General features: G+C 40.0%; 1 protein-coding gene across 1 annotated transcript; it reads left to right on the forward strand.

Moving 5' to 3' along the window:
* The first annotated feature begins 535 nt into the window (after positions 1-535).
* On the forward strand, positions 536-18,641 carry LOC135261420 (TGF-beta receptor type-2-like). Its single transcript, XM_064347704.1, has 7 exons — positions 536-869; positions 5,268-5,421; positions 7,604-7,794; positions 10,389-11,128; positions 12,950-13,091; positions 17,149-17,273; positions 17,754-18,641. The coding sequence occupies exons 1-7, from the start codon at positions 794-796 to the stop codon at positions 17,931-17,933; spliced, it is 1,608 nt and encodes a 535-aa protein (XP_064203774.1). The 5' UTR covers positions 536-793; the 3' UTR covers positions 17,934-18,641.
* The last annotated feature ends 780 nt before the right edge of the window (positions 18,642-19,421 follow it).

A 19,421-nucleotide genomic window follows, 5' to 3' on the forward strand; every position in this document is an offset into this window, starting at 1 on the left:
AGATGTATTATTATTTAATGTGACATAGCCCCTTGTTAGCGTTCCCCGCCAAAACTGTTTATTTGTTAGGCTACATACAGTAGAATGTTCAATGTTAAATCAATTCTTACAGAGACCTGGTGCACATGGTCCCTTATTGGACTGAAATACCACTGCACATTTTGCAATAGGCTCCAGCTCCAATGCATAACATAAAAGCCGCTTTAGCGTGTGTATTCTAGTTCCCAGCTTTGGCTCGTTTGCGCATACAGTCAAAATAAAAAATAAAAACAAGCATTGTAAAATGAAAATGCTGTTTAAATGTTGTTTTAACACTAAGGATTATGGAGTGTATTTCGGTGGATATAAATTTAGGAAACTTTAATATTTAGGTAGTAGCCTACAGTGGAGTTATATTTTTTGTTTATTAAAATACTACCACTTAAACGCGTCTGTGCGGTGTTTGGTCTATTTGAGCGCAAGGATTAGGCTATACTTAAATAGACTAAACTTTTATTTGAAGAAAAGGGAGCTAGCTGTCAGCCAAGAGACGGGGTTTAAAAAAGTCCTGCCCTGTTTTAAAGATTTCCTGTTTGACTAGTAACTGGATAGATTCTTGACTCATAAAGCGAAGTTCAACCCACAGTGTTTCCTTTTCAGAAAGGGGGTAACGAAAAGGCTGAGAGGAACGAGACTCGCCTTCGACGGAAAAGAAACGCTTCTGGGCTTGACATTGTACTCCGGATATTTCTTCTTCGCCAAGACATTATCTACAATTTAATGAAAAATAAGGGAAGGAATTGCTGGTTCTCACATGGAGAAATTTCGACTTTCCGTCTTCTGGTGTGGAACGATATTCTTCGGTAGTTTAGCCACAATTGACCTGGCGGGTGAGTGCTATTTTCTTTGCCTTTTCATTTATTCCCAAGGTGTGTTCTGTGTTGCGTCGGTGACTACTTGGATGTTTTGACGATTTAAAACTCTTTAGTAAAAACCAAGCAGGGTCCCTACAGTTAGCCCACACTACGACACAAACCTGTCTTTGGGACTTTGCGCAGCAGGTGGTTTAACAGAAATGTTAGCTAAACATGTTAGCTGTTTTCAGTTTGTTTTGTTTTTTTTTTTTTTTTACTATTATTGCATTAATCTAAAACAAAACCCTTTAAACATTTCAACTCTGCGACTGAAATGCAGTATAGTTTTAATTGTTATATTTTTGGTGATACTGAAAGGATACATCATATGAAATTATATTGATATGGTTCTAATGGTGCTAGAAGATATTGAATTTACATTGCACTTAAGTTGGTGTCATAATTGGATGCGTTAAGGCTAAAAACCCATCCTTGCATCCCATCTGGAGTTCCTTGTTAAACTACACTTCTCCCAAATGGTATTTATTTATTTATTCCAACAGTTCTCTCACTATTAAGCAGCACTGATTGATAAGTGCCCCAAGGAACAAGTGCTAGTACATAACACATGTACAGGCGTGTCATTAAATTTTAAATTGTAGCTGCCATTGGAATGTCGAAGGTAGTAAGCATGTAATGCAAAGTTGAGACCATGTTGTTTGGAAATAATAGCATATTATATAGCCTACATAATATGAATCGTGGGCCTTCTTTCAGTCAACATTATGTCCTTTTCTTTGACTCACAACGCGTGAGTCACAAATATGCAAGATCTATAAAAGATAAATATTTATTTAATCCAAGCTATAGAGAGTCGTTGTTCGTTTTAAAAATTGCTTGAGCTTTTTTATCTACAGTATGCATTCTTGTGGTTGTGTATATGCACTGTTGTGCTTGGTATACTCAAATGCTCTGTATGTGAACTCCAGTCCAGATATTGTATTTGGGGTTACAGATGTACAGTTTCCTCCAACCTAAATGCCAAAAATGGCTTTATCCATGCGCACCACCATATCCTTTAGGCGCCATCCCTGTCCCCTGCCTTAATTGCATGTTCACTGGGTGGCAATTAGTTGGATCCAGCCCCACTACACCAACCTCCCCTGGCTTAAGTGATAGAGACTGTGTGTAGTATTTTTTAATGATAGGGCCTACATTACAGCCAGTTGTGCCGCTGTCTACCAGACATTCATTGAAAAAAGATAGTGAATAAATAACTTGAAATAATAGACCTAGATTTTCCTAAACACGCCCACGACGCCAATCGCACATGCTGCGTTTGAAGCGTTGTATACAGCTCCTCATTCGCAGTGTCTGGTTTTCAGTGTACTGTGTGCGTCGTCTTAATGTTTCCCCTGCTTGTTTCCGAAACAGCTGGCACATTTGTTATATCACTGTTACCGCCGCTCTGGACATATTTACAGCTCGTTTGGCCTTCTCGTGAAGACGACAAGCCAAAGCTGTATGCGCGTATCTGTTTTGTCTGACAGCGCAGGTCTTCTGAAGTTGACAGCCCTCGGAAAAGCCACCAGTCGGCCTGGCTACAGTAGGCGGCCTACGCGACCCTGAATCAAGAGTCGATGTTGTCCAGGACAGGTCGGGGGAGAGAAATAAGTGCAGGAAGGGAGGGCAAGTCTCTGTTTACTCTAAGCTCCGTGGGCCTCTCTGGAGAGCGCCTCTCCGCTATTTCGGAGGAGGGACACATGGCCTCCGAAGTGCCAGTATTTTAGCTGCCCTTAATAGCTAGTGTATCACAGCAGAAACAATCCCGTGGCTAGCATGCCCAAACTCAAGGAAATGCAAAGACGTTTGTAGTTCTTCCTCACCATTACAAAGCAGTGTGTTTATGCCATATTTGTGATGTACTCTATATTTATAGCTTGTTTTGTTTACTGAATAATACACTGTTGTAAGTGCTGCCAGTTTATGTGGCAATTTACTTTGTAGACAGTGCCATGAAAAACAAAATAAAGTCATTCTTTAGATCAGGATCCCTTCTTGTCATGGTTGTGGTTTTATTTCTTTTTCCCTGAACAAATCCTAAACAAAACTTTTGAGTTTAAAACAGTATTTTTTCATCTCTAACTTTTCTTATATATTTCAGTGCTTCAATGTAGGCAAAGCAGTGCTCACTTCCTGAATATGCAATAGGCCCATTGTACTTGGAGTAGGCCCATGTGGTTATGCAATCTAGTGTTGCTGCAGTTTTATCACTTTCGCAGAAGTAGCTTCTGCTCCTGCAATGGTATGATTGAATATTTTACTTTCCATTCCATCTCTACCCTCCCGGCTCTCTCTGAAGTTTTTCCTAAAATGAGATTTGGAAAGATATCTGAGGTCTGAGCTTGGTGTGCAGGTTTCTGTGAAATGTGACACAGTTGATATCTGAGCAAAATAAGATTTTCATACCTCTTTGCTCATACGCTTCCAGGTGGCTCATAGGGGAGTCTTCCTGAAACATTTCTGTATGCATACAAATGTGGTGCTCCATTATCCCTTTTGTATTTATGTATGCATGTGTTTTCATGAACTTCTTCCCCCGACGCAGTTCAAATCATGTTACTTTTATTCACTGGCAGGGTTCATGTAATTTGTATATATGAGATACTGCAGTGAAACAGAATCTTAATCATATCAAACACCATACAGCACTGTTCTTTAGTACATAGTGCAGATTTATTTAACAAAATACTTGGAAGTACTATTGCAGAATGTAAGAGGGAACTATATTGGTGTGAGCAATTATCTTATATCGGAGCTAAAGCGGTGGCTTGCTAGTTGGTTCATGGCGTAGTGGTTCTAGGATTCAAACTTCTGCCCTTGGTAAACAGAAGCACACAGGTGGGGTTTTTTTTTTATCAGTGAGAGGCAAGGTACAAGAATTAGCAGATATGAGGACTTCAGTGCAGAATGATTTCTACCTTCCCTCATACCGCTTACAATATGAAATGTTAGATACCATCACAAATGAACTATAGTAACGTGTTGCGGTACTGGTAAAGTTATACATTTTTAAGCAGATTTACATTATGCTATTGTTCTAATGAGGCCGATCCATACTTTGATATGTAGTAAGTATGGTGATGGAATGTAACATAGTAGCTTCACTGTCAATAAATATAATCTGAAACAATATTAGAAGACTGTAAGAGTAACAGCAACAGCACAAAACTGAACATAGCCATAGTGCATTTCGTTGTGTATTATTAGTTGCTGAAGCCATGTGATGATGTTAGTTTGAATATACTTTTTTTTGTGATTTTACCTCATTGAAAATTGACTGTTTAAATTTTTTTGGCAGAATGCTGTGTTTGTTTTATTTATAATGAGGTTATTGGTGAAAAGAAATGTTCAAATGCTACCTCATATGTTTAAAAAAAAACATTCTTATTGATATATCTGTGTTGAGATGTACTGTTTATATCAGGATTTGTGAGGAATGTGGCTGATAAGGCTGATACTGAGATCACATGATGGTGTTCAGCCATATTTGTTTTGTCTTTGCATACTGAAGATCAGCAAAATAAAAACCTCTGAACAAACTCTGACAAGTTCTCCCCAAGTCAGAACCCACATATTTACCCATGCCTAGGCTTGTCTCAGAAGAGTCACATGGGAAAATAGGTGCCTCACTGAAAGCATTTGAGTTAAGGAAAAAGGCTTTTTGTACCAGGACTTAAAGATATTCACTGTTCTAGCTATGTATACATACATTTATAGTATACACAGTGTAGTATGTTCAGCTATCCTTCTAATCCATAGTTTTCCTTAACTAGGAAGGGGTTCCAGCTGGTAACAGGAGCTTCCGAAGCTGTTGGTGTGGCTGTGTTAGTTAGTTGGTTAGTTGCTCTGTCTTCACCTGTGCCCCTTCATGAACTGAGCATCAGAATGATTAGATGATCAACAATTGGCCGATGCAGAACTTCCAGGGCCAGTTTCCCTGGCAAGGATTACGCCTAATCCTAGTCTAAAAGAAAAATTCAATGAAGATCTCTCATTGAAAAAGTTTTTAGTCTAGGACTAGGCTTAATCCATGTCTGGAAAACCAGCTCTAAGAATGCAGATTAATATGTGGTCTTCTGTGACCAGGCCAAGCTGTATGTGTCTAAACTGACTATTCATCCTTCATGAACCAGTGCCTCATCCAGCTGCTTCGGAACTGCCCACCCGGCCCAAATATCTTCTTTTTTTATTTTAATTAGGGCTTTTAATTACCATTACTTAAACACTGGGTAACATGTGACTCTGAGTGGAATAGCAGAAAATGAAGAATCAAAACGGAAGTTATTGGTTTTAGGGTTTTTGTCTGATTTCCCATGGACTAATGGGTTTGTGGTTTCTGCTGAAGATCGTTGTTTTGCCTGTTTTTTCCAGATGGGAAGCGTAACTGGAAGTCGCCGAGGAATCTGTGTAAATTCTGTGACTTACAGCCCACCAGCTGTAATGGCACCAGCGTTGTCTCCTGTTTTACCAACTGTAGCATCACGGCCATATGTGCCCAAGACGATGAGGTGTGCGTCAGCATCTGGTGGGTGTTGCCCATTCATTGTGTGTCCATGCCTCCACTTTAAGTCCCTTTTCCTGCCAGGACTATAACTGTTTGTTAAAGCTCACATTAGAGAATTGCTGTTAGAGTGATACAAACAATGTCTATCCTTATCTTTATGCTTTCTTATTTATGGTGCTTTCCGTCTGTCACTTTCATTTGAATTGGAAAAGTTCATAATTTTAGTTATCATTTTTATATATACACTCATATATATATTATTATCCCTTCCTGTAGAAATGGGCAGTTAGGATATCCGAATATGTCCTCTGGCATATCCCGTTTACTATGTCAAATGCAGCCCATCCACACTATATAAAGGTCCATGAATCTGCGCTAGAGATGTCTAGTGATGGGAAAATAGGTATAATAGGTAATACCGTATGTTTTCATGAAGCCTGTCTTTTTTCAGCCAATGACTCATATGGTCCTCTAAAATGATTTGGTTCTCCATAGTTAATTGGTGTAAATCAGTGAATTAATGTTAGTGCACAATCCCTGCACCCATTTTGAGGCTTTATCATCATGAATCCTTACAATGACATCACAACGCATTACCCAAAATTCCACAATGGGTTGGTTGTGCAGGTTATTGCATGGCAACTCTACTCTTATTTTAAAGTTTTTTGTTTGTATGTTTGAATCTGTTTCAAAGTAATAACTTACTGCTAATGATTGTGTCTGTGCCTTGTGTGCAAAGAATATTTCACTGAAGTGTATTTTGGAAAATAGGCAACATAGATGAAAGCGCATAAACTAACTAAGTAGGCCTTATTAAGTAATCAAACCAATTAAGCAAGACGAATTGATTACATTTAAAATTTGCAACCATAGTCCTCCAGGTATTATATTTGACACTTCTGAGGTATTGTATAATTCTCTTCTCAGTACAAACTCTCTCAGAATCGCTGTTGCGTGCAAGAGTGGCCTTGGGGATATGACTGAATTCAGTGTTAATGCAGCAAATTGGAGTGCTGTTCAGGCTGTCATTTGAATTGTTGAGTTCAAGTCTGATCGTTTTTCTCCTACCAAAATGTGCACACAGTAGAATGCATTGTTATGCTGTCAGTGGCTTATTACCTGACTCTCTAATCAAAGTTACCGAAGCCCATCAGGCTGTGAGACATTTGATTTGAGATACTTTGAGTACCTGTACTTTTAAGCCTCAGACTTTGGTTCCTGATCTGGACTGTTTCTGTATTACTAAAGTTCCTGTATTATTAAAGTAGTATCTCTTACTTTGTTTTTGTGTTACAGTATGTGAGTTAGTGTACAGAATGGAGGAATATTGAATCCAGTGCTGACAAAAAATGAAATCATTGGGCTAAACCATTGCCTTCTCACACACTAGACTGTGGATAGTACTCACATGTCCACTGCTGTTACATTCACAAGTGTACTGCTAATGCTAAATGTGATTAACTTGTTTTGATCCATGCAAAGTATTATACTCCATTGCATGTATCAGACTCAGGTGCATTAGCAGTGTAGGCGTTGTTTACTGTTTAGCATCGTTCCCAATATAAGGTAATTCACCCTCACACAATTTCATTCCTGGAGTCCCATTACCATATGTGACTTTTTCAACTGAAACTTCAATTTCTCACCAGTATGCTATATTATTCAACTGCCAAAAAAGAGCAACAGAAAGACTCAGTCAACAGGAAAATCCATCTGAGATTTGGGTTCAGTTCATCTCATGGCATGGATTTAGCCAAACCAAGTACTGCTTAAAAAACTGAGAATTGGCAGAGTCCAAAACTGAATCCCGGATTCGGTGCATCTCTAATATTTGCACTGCTACTCTGCTCATTCCCAGGATGGCTGAGTCTTTGCAATAATAATACAACTGAGAATGCAGTGTTTTCTTGTAAGACTGGCTTTAGAATAGCTAGCAAAGATTTATATATCTATATGGCCTTCAGGGAATATAGCCATTTTAGTGATGAAAGAATAAACAGAAAATGTGATAGAAATAGTTAAGGCACAGTTCTCAGCACTGTGCACTTTTCAAAAACACTAAGGTTCCAAATAAAATATTTCACCAAAATTTTACCAAATTAAGGGTTTCGTCAGTACACGTCAGTTCTTCTAAAATCCTTTTTGCTTCTAGCTTGTATTACATTACTGCAGCTGAGTCTCATGCATGGTTGTGTGCTTCCAGGAGGAAGAAAGATGACAATGTGACCATCGAGACGTTGTGTCACCACCCATCACAGAGGCTGTATGGATTTCTGCTAGACGACTACAACAACACCAAGTGTGAGATGAAGGAGAAGAGCGTCCCAGGTTCACAGTTCTACATCTGCTCTTGCTCCGAAGAAGAGTGCAACCACCTCCTCCATTTCTCTTCCCGTAAGTGGACACATTTCCTCTCTGAGTGGCCTTAGTTGTAGTGCCGAGCAATTTAGCAACATTTCTATTTTGTATTTTGGGTGTTTAAATAATCGATCGATGTTGTTTTGACTATTTGAATTGGCTTAATTTTGTGCATGAACTTTTTCTAAACTCAGTACGCTAGTTTTTTAAGTTGTAGTTTTTAAAAGGCAGCTACTCAACACAGTTCACACAGAAATAATCATCGCAGTAACTACAATGACCATTATCCATTGAGTCTATTGACAGGCAAGTAACGTGACAGTTCAGAAACACACAGAACTCTGTCCTCACACAAAACAGCTGGAGCTGGACCAAAGAGGTATATGTACTGTGCCACTATACCCAACAACACATATATAAATATATTCCATAACAACACTTCTAACAAACCGGTACTTTTTGCTCGAAATGTCTTTATTCTCAGAGCCCTTAAAGTATGACAAGGGAGATAAATTATAAAGTCAACAAATTAAAAAATGAAATATACACACTTGAAATTCATATATATTTTTAAAGACCTAAGTGATAATTTATGCAAGTGATTTGCTGTAATATGCGGTCACAACATTGGAGCCTTTGAAAATCGATTGAAAGTTTTAAAGTTCTTTTTTAAAAACTTAGTGTTTAACATTTCAATAAAAAATATAATATTTATATTGTTAATATTTAAATAATAATATTTTAAAATAATTTCAATTGTAATTATTTCATGGTACATGTTACATTTCACAGGTGGATTACAGTTGCCACTGGCTCTTGAAATACTTTTTGTATTTTGAGTTTGTTATAGGTACGTTATGCCATTGCTGTTACGGAATCCCCTTAAATTTAGCAATAAAAATTAAGCCTTTTTTGCACAAACATAACTTGGTTTCAATCCAACAGGTTCTGACAGAAAGTCCCTCATTCTGTTGGTCATTTGACGTGCTTTCTTTCATGGCTGTAGACTTTATTCGATTTGAAGGAGATTCTGAAATTTAGATGATGATTCCATAGACACGAGAGAGACACAATGCTGACTTGTAAATCAGCACAGAGCATATGGCGTTATGAGTTGAAAATTAGATTTATAACGATAAGAGATTACAGAGATACACACTCTTCATTCTATAATATGCGCTCTAAGTAATTTAATTTCCTGTCTTTTGAGGCTGTTGGCAATCACAACCATTTCACTTAAAGTATAGTTTTTTTGTGATGTACAGAATATTGATGAGCAGCAAGGGCAATTGTGCATTGGTAGGCTTTAATAAAGATGCTGTCCTCTCTGCTTGAGCAGAATTACAGTTGTGAAACAGACCTCTCCACCTTCATCCATGAGTGCTGAGGAAAGTTAAAACTCATTTTTCAGAAGAAATATCAAAAGTTTCTGAAAGGTTTGTTGATTAGAAGATTGAGCTGCAGGCTTTTTTATTTTTATAAAATCTTATAAAAAAATGATCAGGTTCTATTCAGGCATACCAGTTTAAAAACAGGCCTACCAGATTGAGCAATCAAGCTTGTAAAAACAAGCCAAACTAATATGACATGCAACACTATGCTACAGACTGAGAACGTTTTACTTTGATTGCTCACTGATATTTATTTGATTATTTTATTCATGTATCTTCTTTTAAATTTTACTCACTGGTGATGTAGTTAGCAGTGTAATTTATGATGTATGCAAGTATTAATCCATTTTCTGTCTTCATATCATCATTTTTATATACTGCCACTTTGCATGTGTGTTTTGGTAGAGGTCACTATTCAAAGTTGGTTGGTTGGGAGCAACAGTTGGCTCTGACAGCAGGTTGCAGTGCATTATTGCTATTATTGTGACAGGTGTAGGGCGGTTTGTGGGTTGTGGTGGAAAAATGAAAAACCTGCAGAAACTAAACTTGCAATTGTGTTCTGCAATGGATGCGGGAAGTTGTAATTCAATGCATTTGCCATATGCTGGAACTTGTAAGTTTGAGACAGAGGAGCCCTTTAAAATGATATTTGCAGTCATATGGTTTTAATGTGTTCAACTCATTGGCAGATAATCCCATTTGTCAGAGTTGTACATTGCATGGTAGCTTCCTTACACAGCTCCTCCTTTCAACAGTATTTAAATCATGTGAATCTGTGGGAAACAGAGGTGTTTGTTTCACTCTTCCTCGTTTCTAATGCAGTTTTATGAAGAAAATGCTACTAACCTTTACCAATACAGAAGATTAACTTGGTACAGTTTTTTCTGAGAGCACTTGGGTGGGTCTCAGAAGAACCGATTTTGGCGAGATATACACGTCTGTGCAGCCACACTAGACCATGCGAAATGAAACCACGCTTTGCACAAAAATAGGGTCACGAGTGTTTGACTGTGTGTACAGTAGCTGAATACTGAAGGAAAACACTGGTCAAAACCCTAATGGAAAGCAAATACAGACATATGTGTAATGAGATGGTGTGTGCAAAAAGTTTTAAAGTTCTCTATAGGATCAGTGCAGTTTATTTCCAGATATTTTGGTGGTTTGATGTGGCAGTTTTCACGTGAGTTGGTTAAATATGTCTGTGAAATAATCTGATCCTGGTGTTCCTGTCATTTCCAGTGGTCCCCGCGGGGCCCCAGTATCTGCTCATTGTGCTGATCAGCGTGCTGGTTCTGGCCGTCGTCACCTTCTTCGCCTTGCTCTGTTACCGGATGGTCCGGCAGCGCCAGCTCAGCCAGGGCTGGGACAAGGAAGCCCGCGCCATCATGATCGACGACGACCACTCGGACAGCAGCTCCACCCACGCCAACAACATCAACCACAACACCGAGCTGCTGCCCATCGAGCTGGACCTGCAGGTGGGCAAGGGCCGCTTCGCCGAGGTCTACAAGGCCAAGCTGAAGCAGAGCACCTCGGAGCAGTTTGAGACGGTGGCCGTCAAGATCTTCTCCGAGGTGGAGTACGCCTCCTGGAAGAACGAGAAGGATATTTTCTCCGACATCAACCTCAAGCACGAGAACGTGCTGCACTTCCTGACTGCGGAGCAGAGGAAGGCGGAGAAGCAGTACTGGCTGATCACCGCCTACCACCCCCTGGGCAACCTGCAGGAGTACCTCAGCCAGCACATCATCAGCTGGGATGACCTGTGGCTTCTGGGCAGCTCCCTGGCCCAAGGCGTGGCCCACCTGCACAGCGACCGCACCCCCTGCGGACGCCCCAAGATAGCCATCGCCCACCGGGACCTGAAGAGCTCCAATGTCCTGGTCAAGAACAACCTGACGTGCTGCTTGTGCGACTTCGGTCTGGGCCTGCGGCTGGACAGCTTGCTGTCTGTGGACGAGCTGGCTAACAGCGGACAGGTGGGTTGCGCCTGGGTTTTATGGCTCCGCTACTTTAGCTTTTGTTTCTGACCCTAGGCCCAGTCATAATGAATCGCCCTGACGGGCAGTCTTATCAGGAAGGTCCTTGTTTTTACCGAACTACACAACGTAAATGGGTTTTTTAGTGTCAGCCTGAAAGCCTACAGGAATTGATTTAACGCGCTCGTTCATTACAGTAAACTATGAAATGCACATAAATCTTAACTGCCTGAAGGTGTGGAATATGTGAGGTGTAGTTGTTTGCTGAGAACATCTCGAAATGATGATCATTTGTTAAATACATCCACTTTAAACTACCCCAACAAATTTTATTTAAAAGATTTTTTAAAAGACTGAAAGAAAACTGTCTTGCACCAGAACTAAATACTGGATAGCTGAGTGAAAACAAGCTGATGTAGCAGATGGTATCCATTGGCTTCAGTCTCACACAGGAGCCAGCACCATTGGCACCACAGTGTATTGCAGTGTTAGTTCAATTGACCTAGGGAAGGTCTTGTACCTACAGTACTGTATATATACTCATTCACTTTTGAAAGCATAGGCTTGAGAATGCAACAGCAGCTGATTAACAATGCATCTCAAATTTTTGCACGCCCATTGCATCAAATGAAAGCCTCAGAATAAAACAAGCATTCTATAGTTTACTGTGAGGGTGAGGTTCATATTGAGCAGAGGCTGTCCTGATTCCTGGAGTTAAACACCACTGTTGTTTAATGGAATGGGAAACACTGCAGTGTTTCCTGTACCACCTCCCATAAAAGAATTTCAGCTATTTGCAAGATTCTGACCCATGACTTGTTGCTACAGAGGGAAGTACCACATATTAATGAAAATTTTTTTTTTGTAGTTTACATAGAATTTACATTGCATCCATTTATACAGCTGGATATATACTGAAGCAATGCAGGTTTAGTACCTGGCTCAAGGGTACAACGGCACTGTCCTACCTAGGAATTGAACCTGTGACCTTTAGGTTACAAGCCCACTTCATTACCCACGATGCTACACTGCTGCCTATCACACTGTACCCTCCCCCTTTCTCTCTCTCCTCTCAGTAATCCTCTCTCTTGGTCTCTTTAACTCTCTCCTCTGTCACCCTCTCATGCTTTCTTCTGCTTTTTCTCTCTCTTACTCCGCTTCTCCAAAAAATTTGCATATCTGTCATTTTTACCTCAAAATCGGTTTTAGTTTCTATATACGTTTTTGTATGTCGTGAAATGAAATCTGAGTATGTTGTGGTTTTGCATTTCCCTTAACTGCTCTGAAGAATTCATTTTAACTTCCCATAGAAAATCTCTCATGATCTCTTTCATGCTACATATGCAGGTTTATGCACTAGCCTTTAAATTAATAAGAGCTTCTTCCCGGGATATATCGGTATCTTTCATTTCTCCACACTGAATGTGTATTAATGGTACAGGCCGTATCAGCTGTAGACTTTGTGCTATCAAAGGAAACGGTGAACTTCCTGCCTGTGTCAGGTGACTTAGCGGATGTAGAGCTAATTATAACAGCTTGCAGTAGAGTAGGCCACCTCCCACTTCTCAGGAAGCACAGATATTTAGTCAAACTTTAAATGGATCTGATTCAAACAGCTTCTCTACCTGTACTTGTTCTATCAAAATCTTGAGTCATAAAGGTTTTATAGTCTTATATGGCCACCGCATCCTGTAGTGTTAAGTGGAGGTGCAATTAAAATATTTGCACTGGAGCCTGTGTATTGACTTGAACCACAACCCTCTAGCAGAACAAAGTAGATGCTCATTGGATGGGTAATTTTTTGTTTTTCCCTTCCCACAGGTGGGCACAGCCAGGTATATGGCCCCAGAGGTGCTAGAGTCCAGAATTAACTTAGAGAATATTGAGTCCTTCAAGCAGTCTGATGTCTACTCCATGGCCCTGGTACTATGGGAAATCATCTCAAGGTGTAATGCTATTGGAGGTAAGCACATAGCTCTGATGAACACAGACATTTCTACCTTAACAAAATTAATAGATTGAATCAGCTACCGTGGATATAGATATGTCCCACAATTCAGAACTTCACTGGAAAATTGACTCATTCTGAACCCTAAAGGCATGTAATATCTTGTTTGGATACACATTCGCTTGTAATCTGTACTCAAACCCAAAATTTAGAGTTTTGACACTATATGTGCTTTTAATGTTTTACTATGGCTTCTAGTCTGGTCTGTTTGTTATTAATGTGTTAACATCAGCCTGCCCAGGGACAACAGATGGAAATTAGCGATCTGGCTAAATCTGGCACATTTACATCACAGAATAGTGATGTTGATCAATGTGTATTGTCCCTGTCAAATAAATAAATAAAATAAAAATATATATTAGCTTGACTAAGACCAGTACAAATTTGACCAGGAAAAACTGATCCTTGAGCAAGATTGACCAATAGGAATTCTGTAACTTCATGGTTGCGTACATTATCAGTGTCTCTGCTGACTTTCTCCAGATCAAAATTCCTTTGCGTAATTTACTTACAGCATGTAGTGTTGTTCCAGCTATTTTCAGGAAACATACAAATAACAGGAATGGCCTGCCCACTGCCACCAACACAGTGATCTTTCTTCATGTGATGTGAAGGAATGATTTACTTCCCTCTCCATCTGGAAATGTGTTTGGCTGGATATATTTTTCACTGCATTGTGTTTCAGAGCAGCGCCATACAGGCTTGTGTTACCACTTCCTGTTTTCTGTCTAGCTGCAGTTTCCTCCTCAAAAATAACACCTCAGTGGCAAAGCACAAGAGCTCTTGCGAAATCACACTGAAGTCTGTCATTAAACAGTTCCTTGTTTTTAAAGCAAGGACAAAAATATATTCTGGGTAGGCTCATCAAGAATAAAAACTGTTCAGTTTCCATATGGAATTATTGACAGAATGACTGATGGTTTATGGGCTTCCAGATGGCTCATCTGGTGCAAAACTGCTTCACTAAGTGCCGGAGTTGACTGTAGCTGGCACCCTGCAGGATGGCACCCAGTTCACCATACCCTCACCCAGGGAAGCACTTGTCAAAAATTGGTATTTCCCTCGTCCCTCGTCCATGGTATTTCCTTATTCATGCCCACAGCGCTCCTGGCCAATTAGGCACCTGCAGTCTGCTTGTGACAGCTGTGCATGAAGTGCCCCCCTCTGATGTAATGACAGCACAGCTTAGCTGGTGGACTACATAGTGAAAAGAGGCGGTGGCTGGCAACCCTTCAAAGAACAGTTCTCATGAATTAATAGCTAAAAAGAAAAGGCGCAGAGCATTCAGTAAAATCAGATTTATAACTCTGCATATGCTAAACAATGCTACTTGACCATTTAGCTAAATTATCTAAGTTCCCAGCAATTTCTTTTAAGAAATTGAAGTCTGTGAACTTCTGAGAGTATATTCTGTTCATACGAGTGTGCTCATCATGACCTCAAGAATTGCTCTTCAGAACCTCAGGGCAGGGCTGCCCAAACTCAGTCAGCTTTCAAAAATCCCACAAAAGACATCTTGTGCTGCAGCCTTACGGGACCACTGTGATACAGAGACCCATTATTTCAGTTCCCGTGGTGTTTGATTCGTTTGTTCTGGGAAGCCCCAGAGCCAAATGAAAAGCACGGCATCTTATCCCAGCCTGCGCAGCCAAAGCCAGTGGAACGTTACCTCCGTCCAGCAGAGCAGAGCGTGGGCAGGAGGCGCCCCGCCTTCACGTTCCTCCCGTGTCATTTGCGTTTCCCGAATTAGAAGCTGGTGGGCAGGGCTTTGCCGAGCTGCGGAGGGGAGTTTGGCTAAGCCGAGCACCTGCCTGTGTTGGTGTACGCTCCCTGGACCCCGATGAGGAGAAACGCTGTGCTCCAGATATCACAGCCCAGCCCACGGGGCTGACTTTCACTCGCGGCTTTAAAGACCGGCGCGTAGCACAAAACAAGTGCGGCTCCATTTCCAGATCCCACTGTCCAATCAAAACCAGCTTGGGAAGGATTATTTTCTAGAGGACTTCACATGGCAATCAGTCCTGTATGTGGCTGTCTGGAGAGTGCACGGTGTGACCCAGAGGGGAGACTCGATAATTGCAAGTGTTTCTCTCCTGCAGTCGTTCTTGTCCTGGAGTGACCCAGGGAACCTGCATGATTTTGGGCAGAAATGATTTCTAACCATTCGGCTCTAATGTACTATATAATAGGCTAGTGTGCATTCCAGACAAAGAGCAAGTGAATGTCTTGTGAAAGATGTAGTTTTTGTGCTTTGGCAGGTCAATTCACTTGACCACATTTGTCAGCAAACTTCTTTGTCACCATCTGCTTCCAAACCACTGCATTCTTTACAAGGTAACAGATTAAGGAAGCCCTTATCCACTTTCCTTCCATAATATAAAGACCTCTATGCACGGTCACCATTTCCTGTTTACCAAAAACTGTATCTTGTTTACAAAACTAGATGATATTTGTATTTGGTTTGGCCCTGTGGTATTTCAAAGAGAGGACAAACAGTATACATGATTGTTTTAGATTGAGGTTATGATTTAGTGGTGTTTGTTTTCGATTGTAGCTGAAATCACAGTAACTCTGTTGAAGAAACTAAATCCCCTTCCTTGTATATTTAGTTAAAATTTAAATGATAGAAAACTGAATTTTAAGAAACAGGAAATGTTTCTCGAAAAACATGCTCCATTGGGCCCCGGTCAGGCCTTCCACTTCCTGTCTCTGTGCATCTGTACTTCCTGTGAGTTCTCTGTGCTGGGCTGATTGCCTAAGCTTGCTCTGAGCTCAAACTTCACACATAATGAATGTATTTGCTATACAAAGCCCTTCACTTGTGTGGGTCACATCAGTTCAAGAGCATTGTGACTCACTACTTTCACTTCCTTGTCAATTTCACCACCCCTCCACAGTACATTTCAGTTTGGTGATGTCAGCAGGTCTTGTTACAGACCTACAGTACTTTAAAAACTGAATGTAGGTCTGTTTATTCTGTTAAGCAATCCTAGAATTTTGTTAATGAGTTATAAACTTACAGCAGCATGGTTTAATATGTGAAAATGAGTGTAGGCTTGTTAGACAACCCCTCCCTTCTGGTATCCTTTCTGCCTACTTGTGTATTAAGAGATTTAGTACTCACTCTTGAGGCTATCTTGTGATCTTGTTAAAAATTAACAGTTTCACTGCTTTCCAGACTGTGCTTATGAACAAACGGTGTTTAAATTGGATTAAAACCTGTAATGACTAAAATATTATGTAGCCTTGATAAGAATATTCTTAGGAATAATTAAGTGTTTTTAGTTTTTATGCTTTCTACGTATTTTTAAAATTTCCTAAATACATAAAATGACTGAAGCTCTCTCACAGGTGGTGGGTGAGCTATTGGTTAGTTACAGACAATACAGGAACATTCTAATTCTGATTCTGAGCAATTATAACTCATGGTCAACTTGTTATGAGCTTTGGCTTTTGTACCAAGATTATTGGAGTCAGGTGGTGTTTTTCCTAGTAGCTTTTCATCCTGAACCTTTTTGATTTAATTACATTTTTCATTCTGATTCAGAACAGAATGTCAATATATGAAACATGCCAAGCTTATTTAAGGTTCTGTTCTGTTTGCTATTACTTTTATGGTTTTGGTTATGTTTCTGTTTTCCAACATAAACACGGTAATTAAACTAGCACTTCCAATACAGCTTTGAACATACATTTACATTAAGCATACATATTCACTGTGTCATGCTCTATATGGTGTCCTCCTGGTCATTTTTTAGCTAGCTGATATAGCATACTAATGTCATTTTCATTTCAAAATGCTATATTTAGATTGATGTTGTGTATGCAATTTAGCTTTTCATTCAAGTCAGTGGATATGAATTAGGCATCTGTGTAATGACTTAAAATTAATGGGAAAATAGTGCATAATGATGGAGGGAGAGGTTTGTGCTGCTATTCTTGGTGTTGCATTTTAATAGGCTAATTTAATCCAGCTCCTGATGAAGGGAATATCTCTACTTTTGCCTTACAGAGGTGAAGGATTATGAGCCTCCTTTTGGAAATATTGGTGAACACCCCTGTGTGGAAAGCATGAAAGACAGCGTGTTGCGGGACAGAGGCCGCCCAGAGATCCCCAGCACCTGGATAAACCATCAGGTGACAACATCTGGACCGCATGCATGCATGCATACACCCTCGTACACACCAGATCTGGGTCAAATACATATTTTTTTTTTGGATTCAAATACTTTTCTGTGCTCTGTTGATCTTGCCTGGTGTAATTGAGCCTGCCAATATAATGGGGTTTGCACTTTTTGAGAGTATTTCATTGGTTCCAATACACCAGACAAGATCAGTAAAGCGTAGAAAAGTATTTGAATCCAAAACAAATACATATTTGACCCAGATCTGATAGATACATACAGACATACGCAATCACATAGACAGGTATAAAGCTGACAGTCATAGACTGGCATTACGTACTGTATGCACACATATAGTTGCAAATTCATATACATACAAGGCTGATTACAAAACACTGTATTTTATTAGGAATGATTCCCCACATAATGACCCCACCCCATAATTACTGTCTCCAGAATTGACTGTACTGTCCCTCTATGTCTCCCCCTGCAGGGCATCCAGATTCTGTGCGACACGATCACTGACTGCTGGGACCACGACCCGGAGGCCCGGCTCACTGCGCAGTGTGTGGCCGAGCGCTTCAGCGACATGGAGCACCTGGACAAGCTGTCGGGGCGGAGCTGCTCCCAGGAGAAGATCCCCGAGGACTCGTCTGTGAGCCATGGGAAATAGGCCCCGCCTACACCCTGCTTTCAGTATTTGGGGGGTGTCTGTTCAGCTCTGTCCTTCAGTCGCTTCTTTCCCAGAGATACCAGGCCCGTATTCACGTTTTCCAAGGGCTTGGCGAGTCAAAACTAGTTGCTTCGAAACACTCACACAAACAATGGTGAGCAATAGCCAGGCTGAATATAAGGCCACAATACATGATTATTTTATGCACTTTATAAAGTACATATGCATACCAGTTAATGTATTACAGTTAAATTTGTTGATACTCAGGAGTGTGTCCATTTTTTCTTCCTCCATTTCTGTGGCAAAGCAGGAAAACAATGTTTGTAGCACTAATGATAATCTGGCCTATTTCTGAAAGGCCATTTTCTGACCAATGTACTCAAAGTGGTAAGCATTTGATTGGGTAACACGGGGGGCTCAGAGATGGTTTAATTGGAAAAATGACTTCACCTGTTCAGGTGAAGTCATTTTTGAGAGCAAGCAAGCGCAATTTAAAGACGGCAAGTACCCCAACTTCAAAAGAGACTGTTCAGTATATTCTGAGAAAGGGAATATAGGAATCCTATCCAAAGACTCCAAACTGGAAGTACATGAGGTATAATGTACATCCAGCAGCACTTGTTTATTAATGTGTCAAGAGAAGAGACATTCAACACTTTGTAATGTGCTTCCAAGCTGATAATAAAGATGCTATATATTTACACAAAATATTGTTTTAGTCCAAATATGTCTGTGTTTTCATTTTGATACGCCCCTCCCGCTACCTCTCCCGCTCTGTTTGTTCATCTGAATTTAAACTCAAATGACTCCAAATTTCAGCATCACAGAGACTTGTAAAATGCGTGACACTTTTACCATTTACAATACTAACTTTGTTCATATTCATAATTTAGGTAGAAATAGTGCCACAATTGCAATTATTTTGACAAAAATGAAGTTGTTCTCCTTTAGTTTGAAATGCAATACTGAGAAATCACATATACAAAACCATGTAAAACTACACATTTCCTGGATCATAAACTCCTTGACCACAAGTCCCAAATTTGAAGATGATATGCAGAACTACTAAAGATCTATGAAGCAAAAAGTAAGCAGCAGACCTGGGTCAAATACGTATTTGTTTTGGATTCAAATACTTTTCTGTGGTCTGTTGATCTTGCCTGGCGTAACTGAGCCTGGCAAGTGCAGCTGCTGTAAATGCCTACCCCCGCTTTCTGTTTGCATGCTTATTTCTCAAATGCAATATTCAAGACAATAAATGACCACTGAATCTTAAAACGGACATCTTTACATGTAAAACCAATAGTCAGATTGTATATTTATTCCATATTTAGTCACAGACATTGAGAGTAGAATGACTTGGTACAATTACACAAGAATTCACTGCTGTTGTGGCATATTTTCAGGCTATTGTTGTTTTTATCTTGTTGCTATGGCAAAATACAAATTTTTCGTGGTGAAAAAATATTTTTATGAACTGCCAGATAA

This window comes from Anguilla rostrata, chromosome 8 (genome assembly GCF_018555375.3).
Source record: "Anguilla rostrata isolate EN2019 chromosome 8, ASM1855537v3, whole genome shotgun sequence".
Taxonomy (NCBI): Eukaryota; Metazoa; Chordata; class Actinopteri; order Anguilliformes; family Anguillidae; genus Anguilla; species Anguilla rostrata.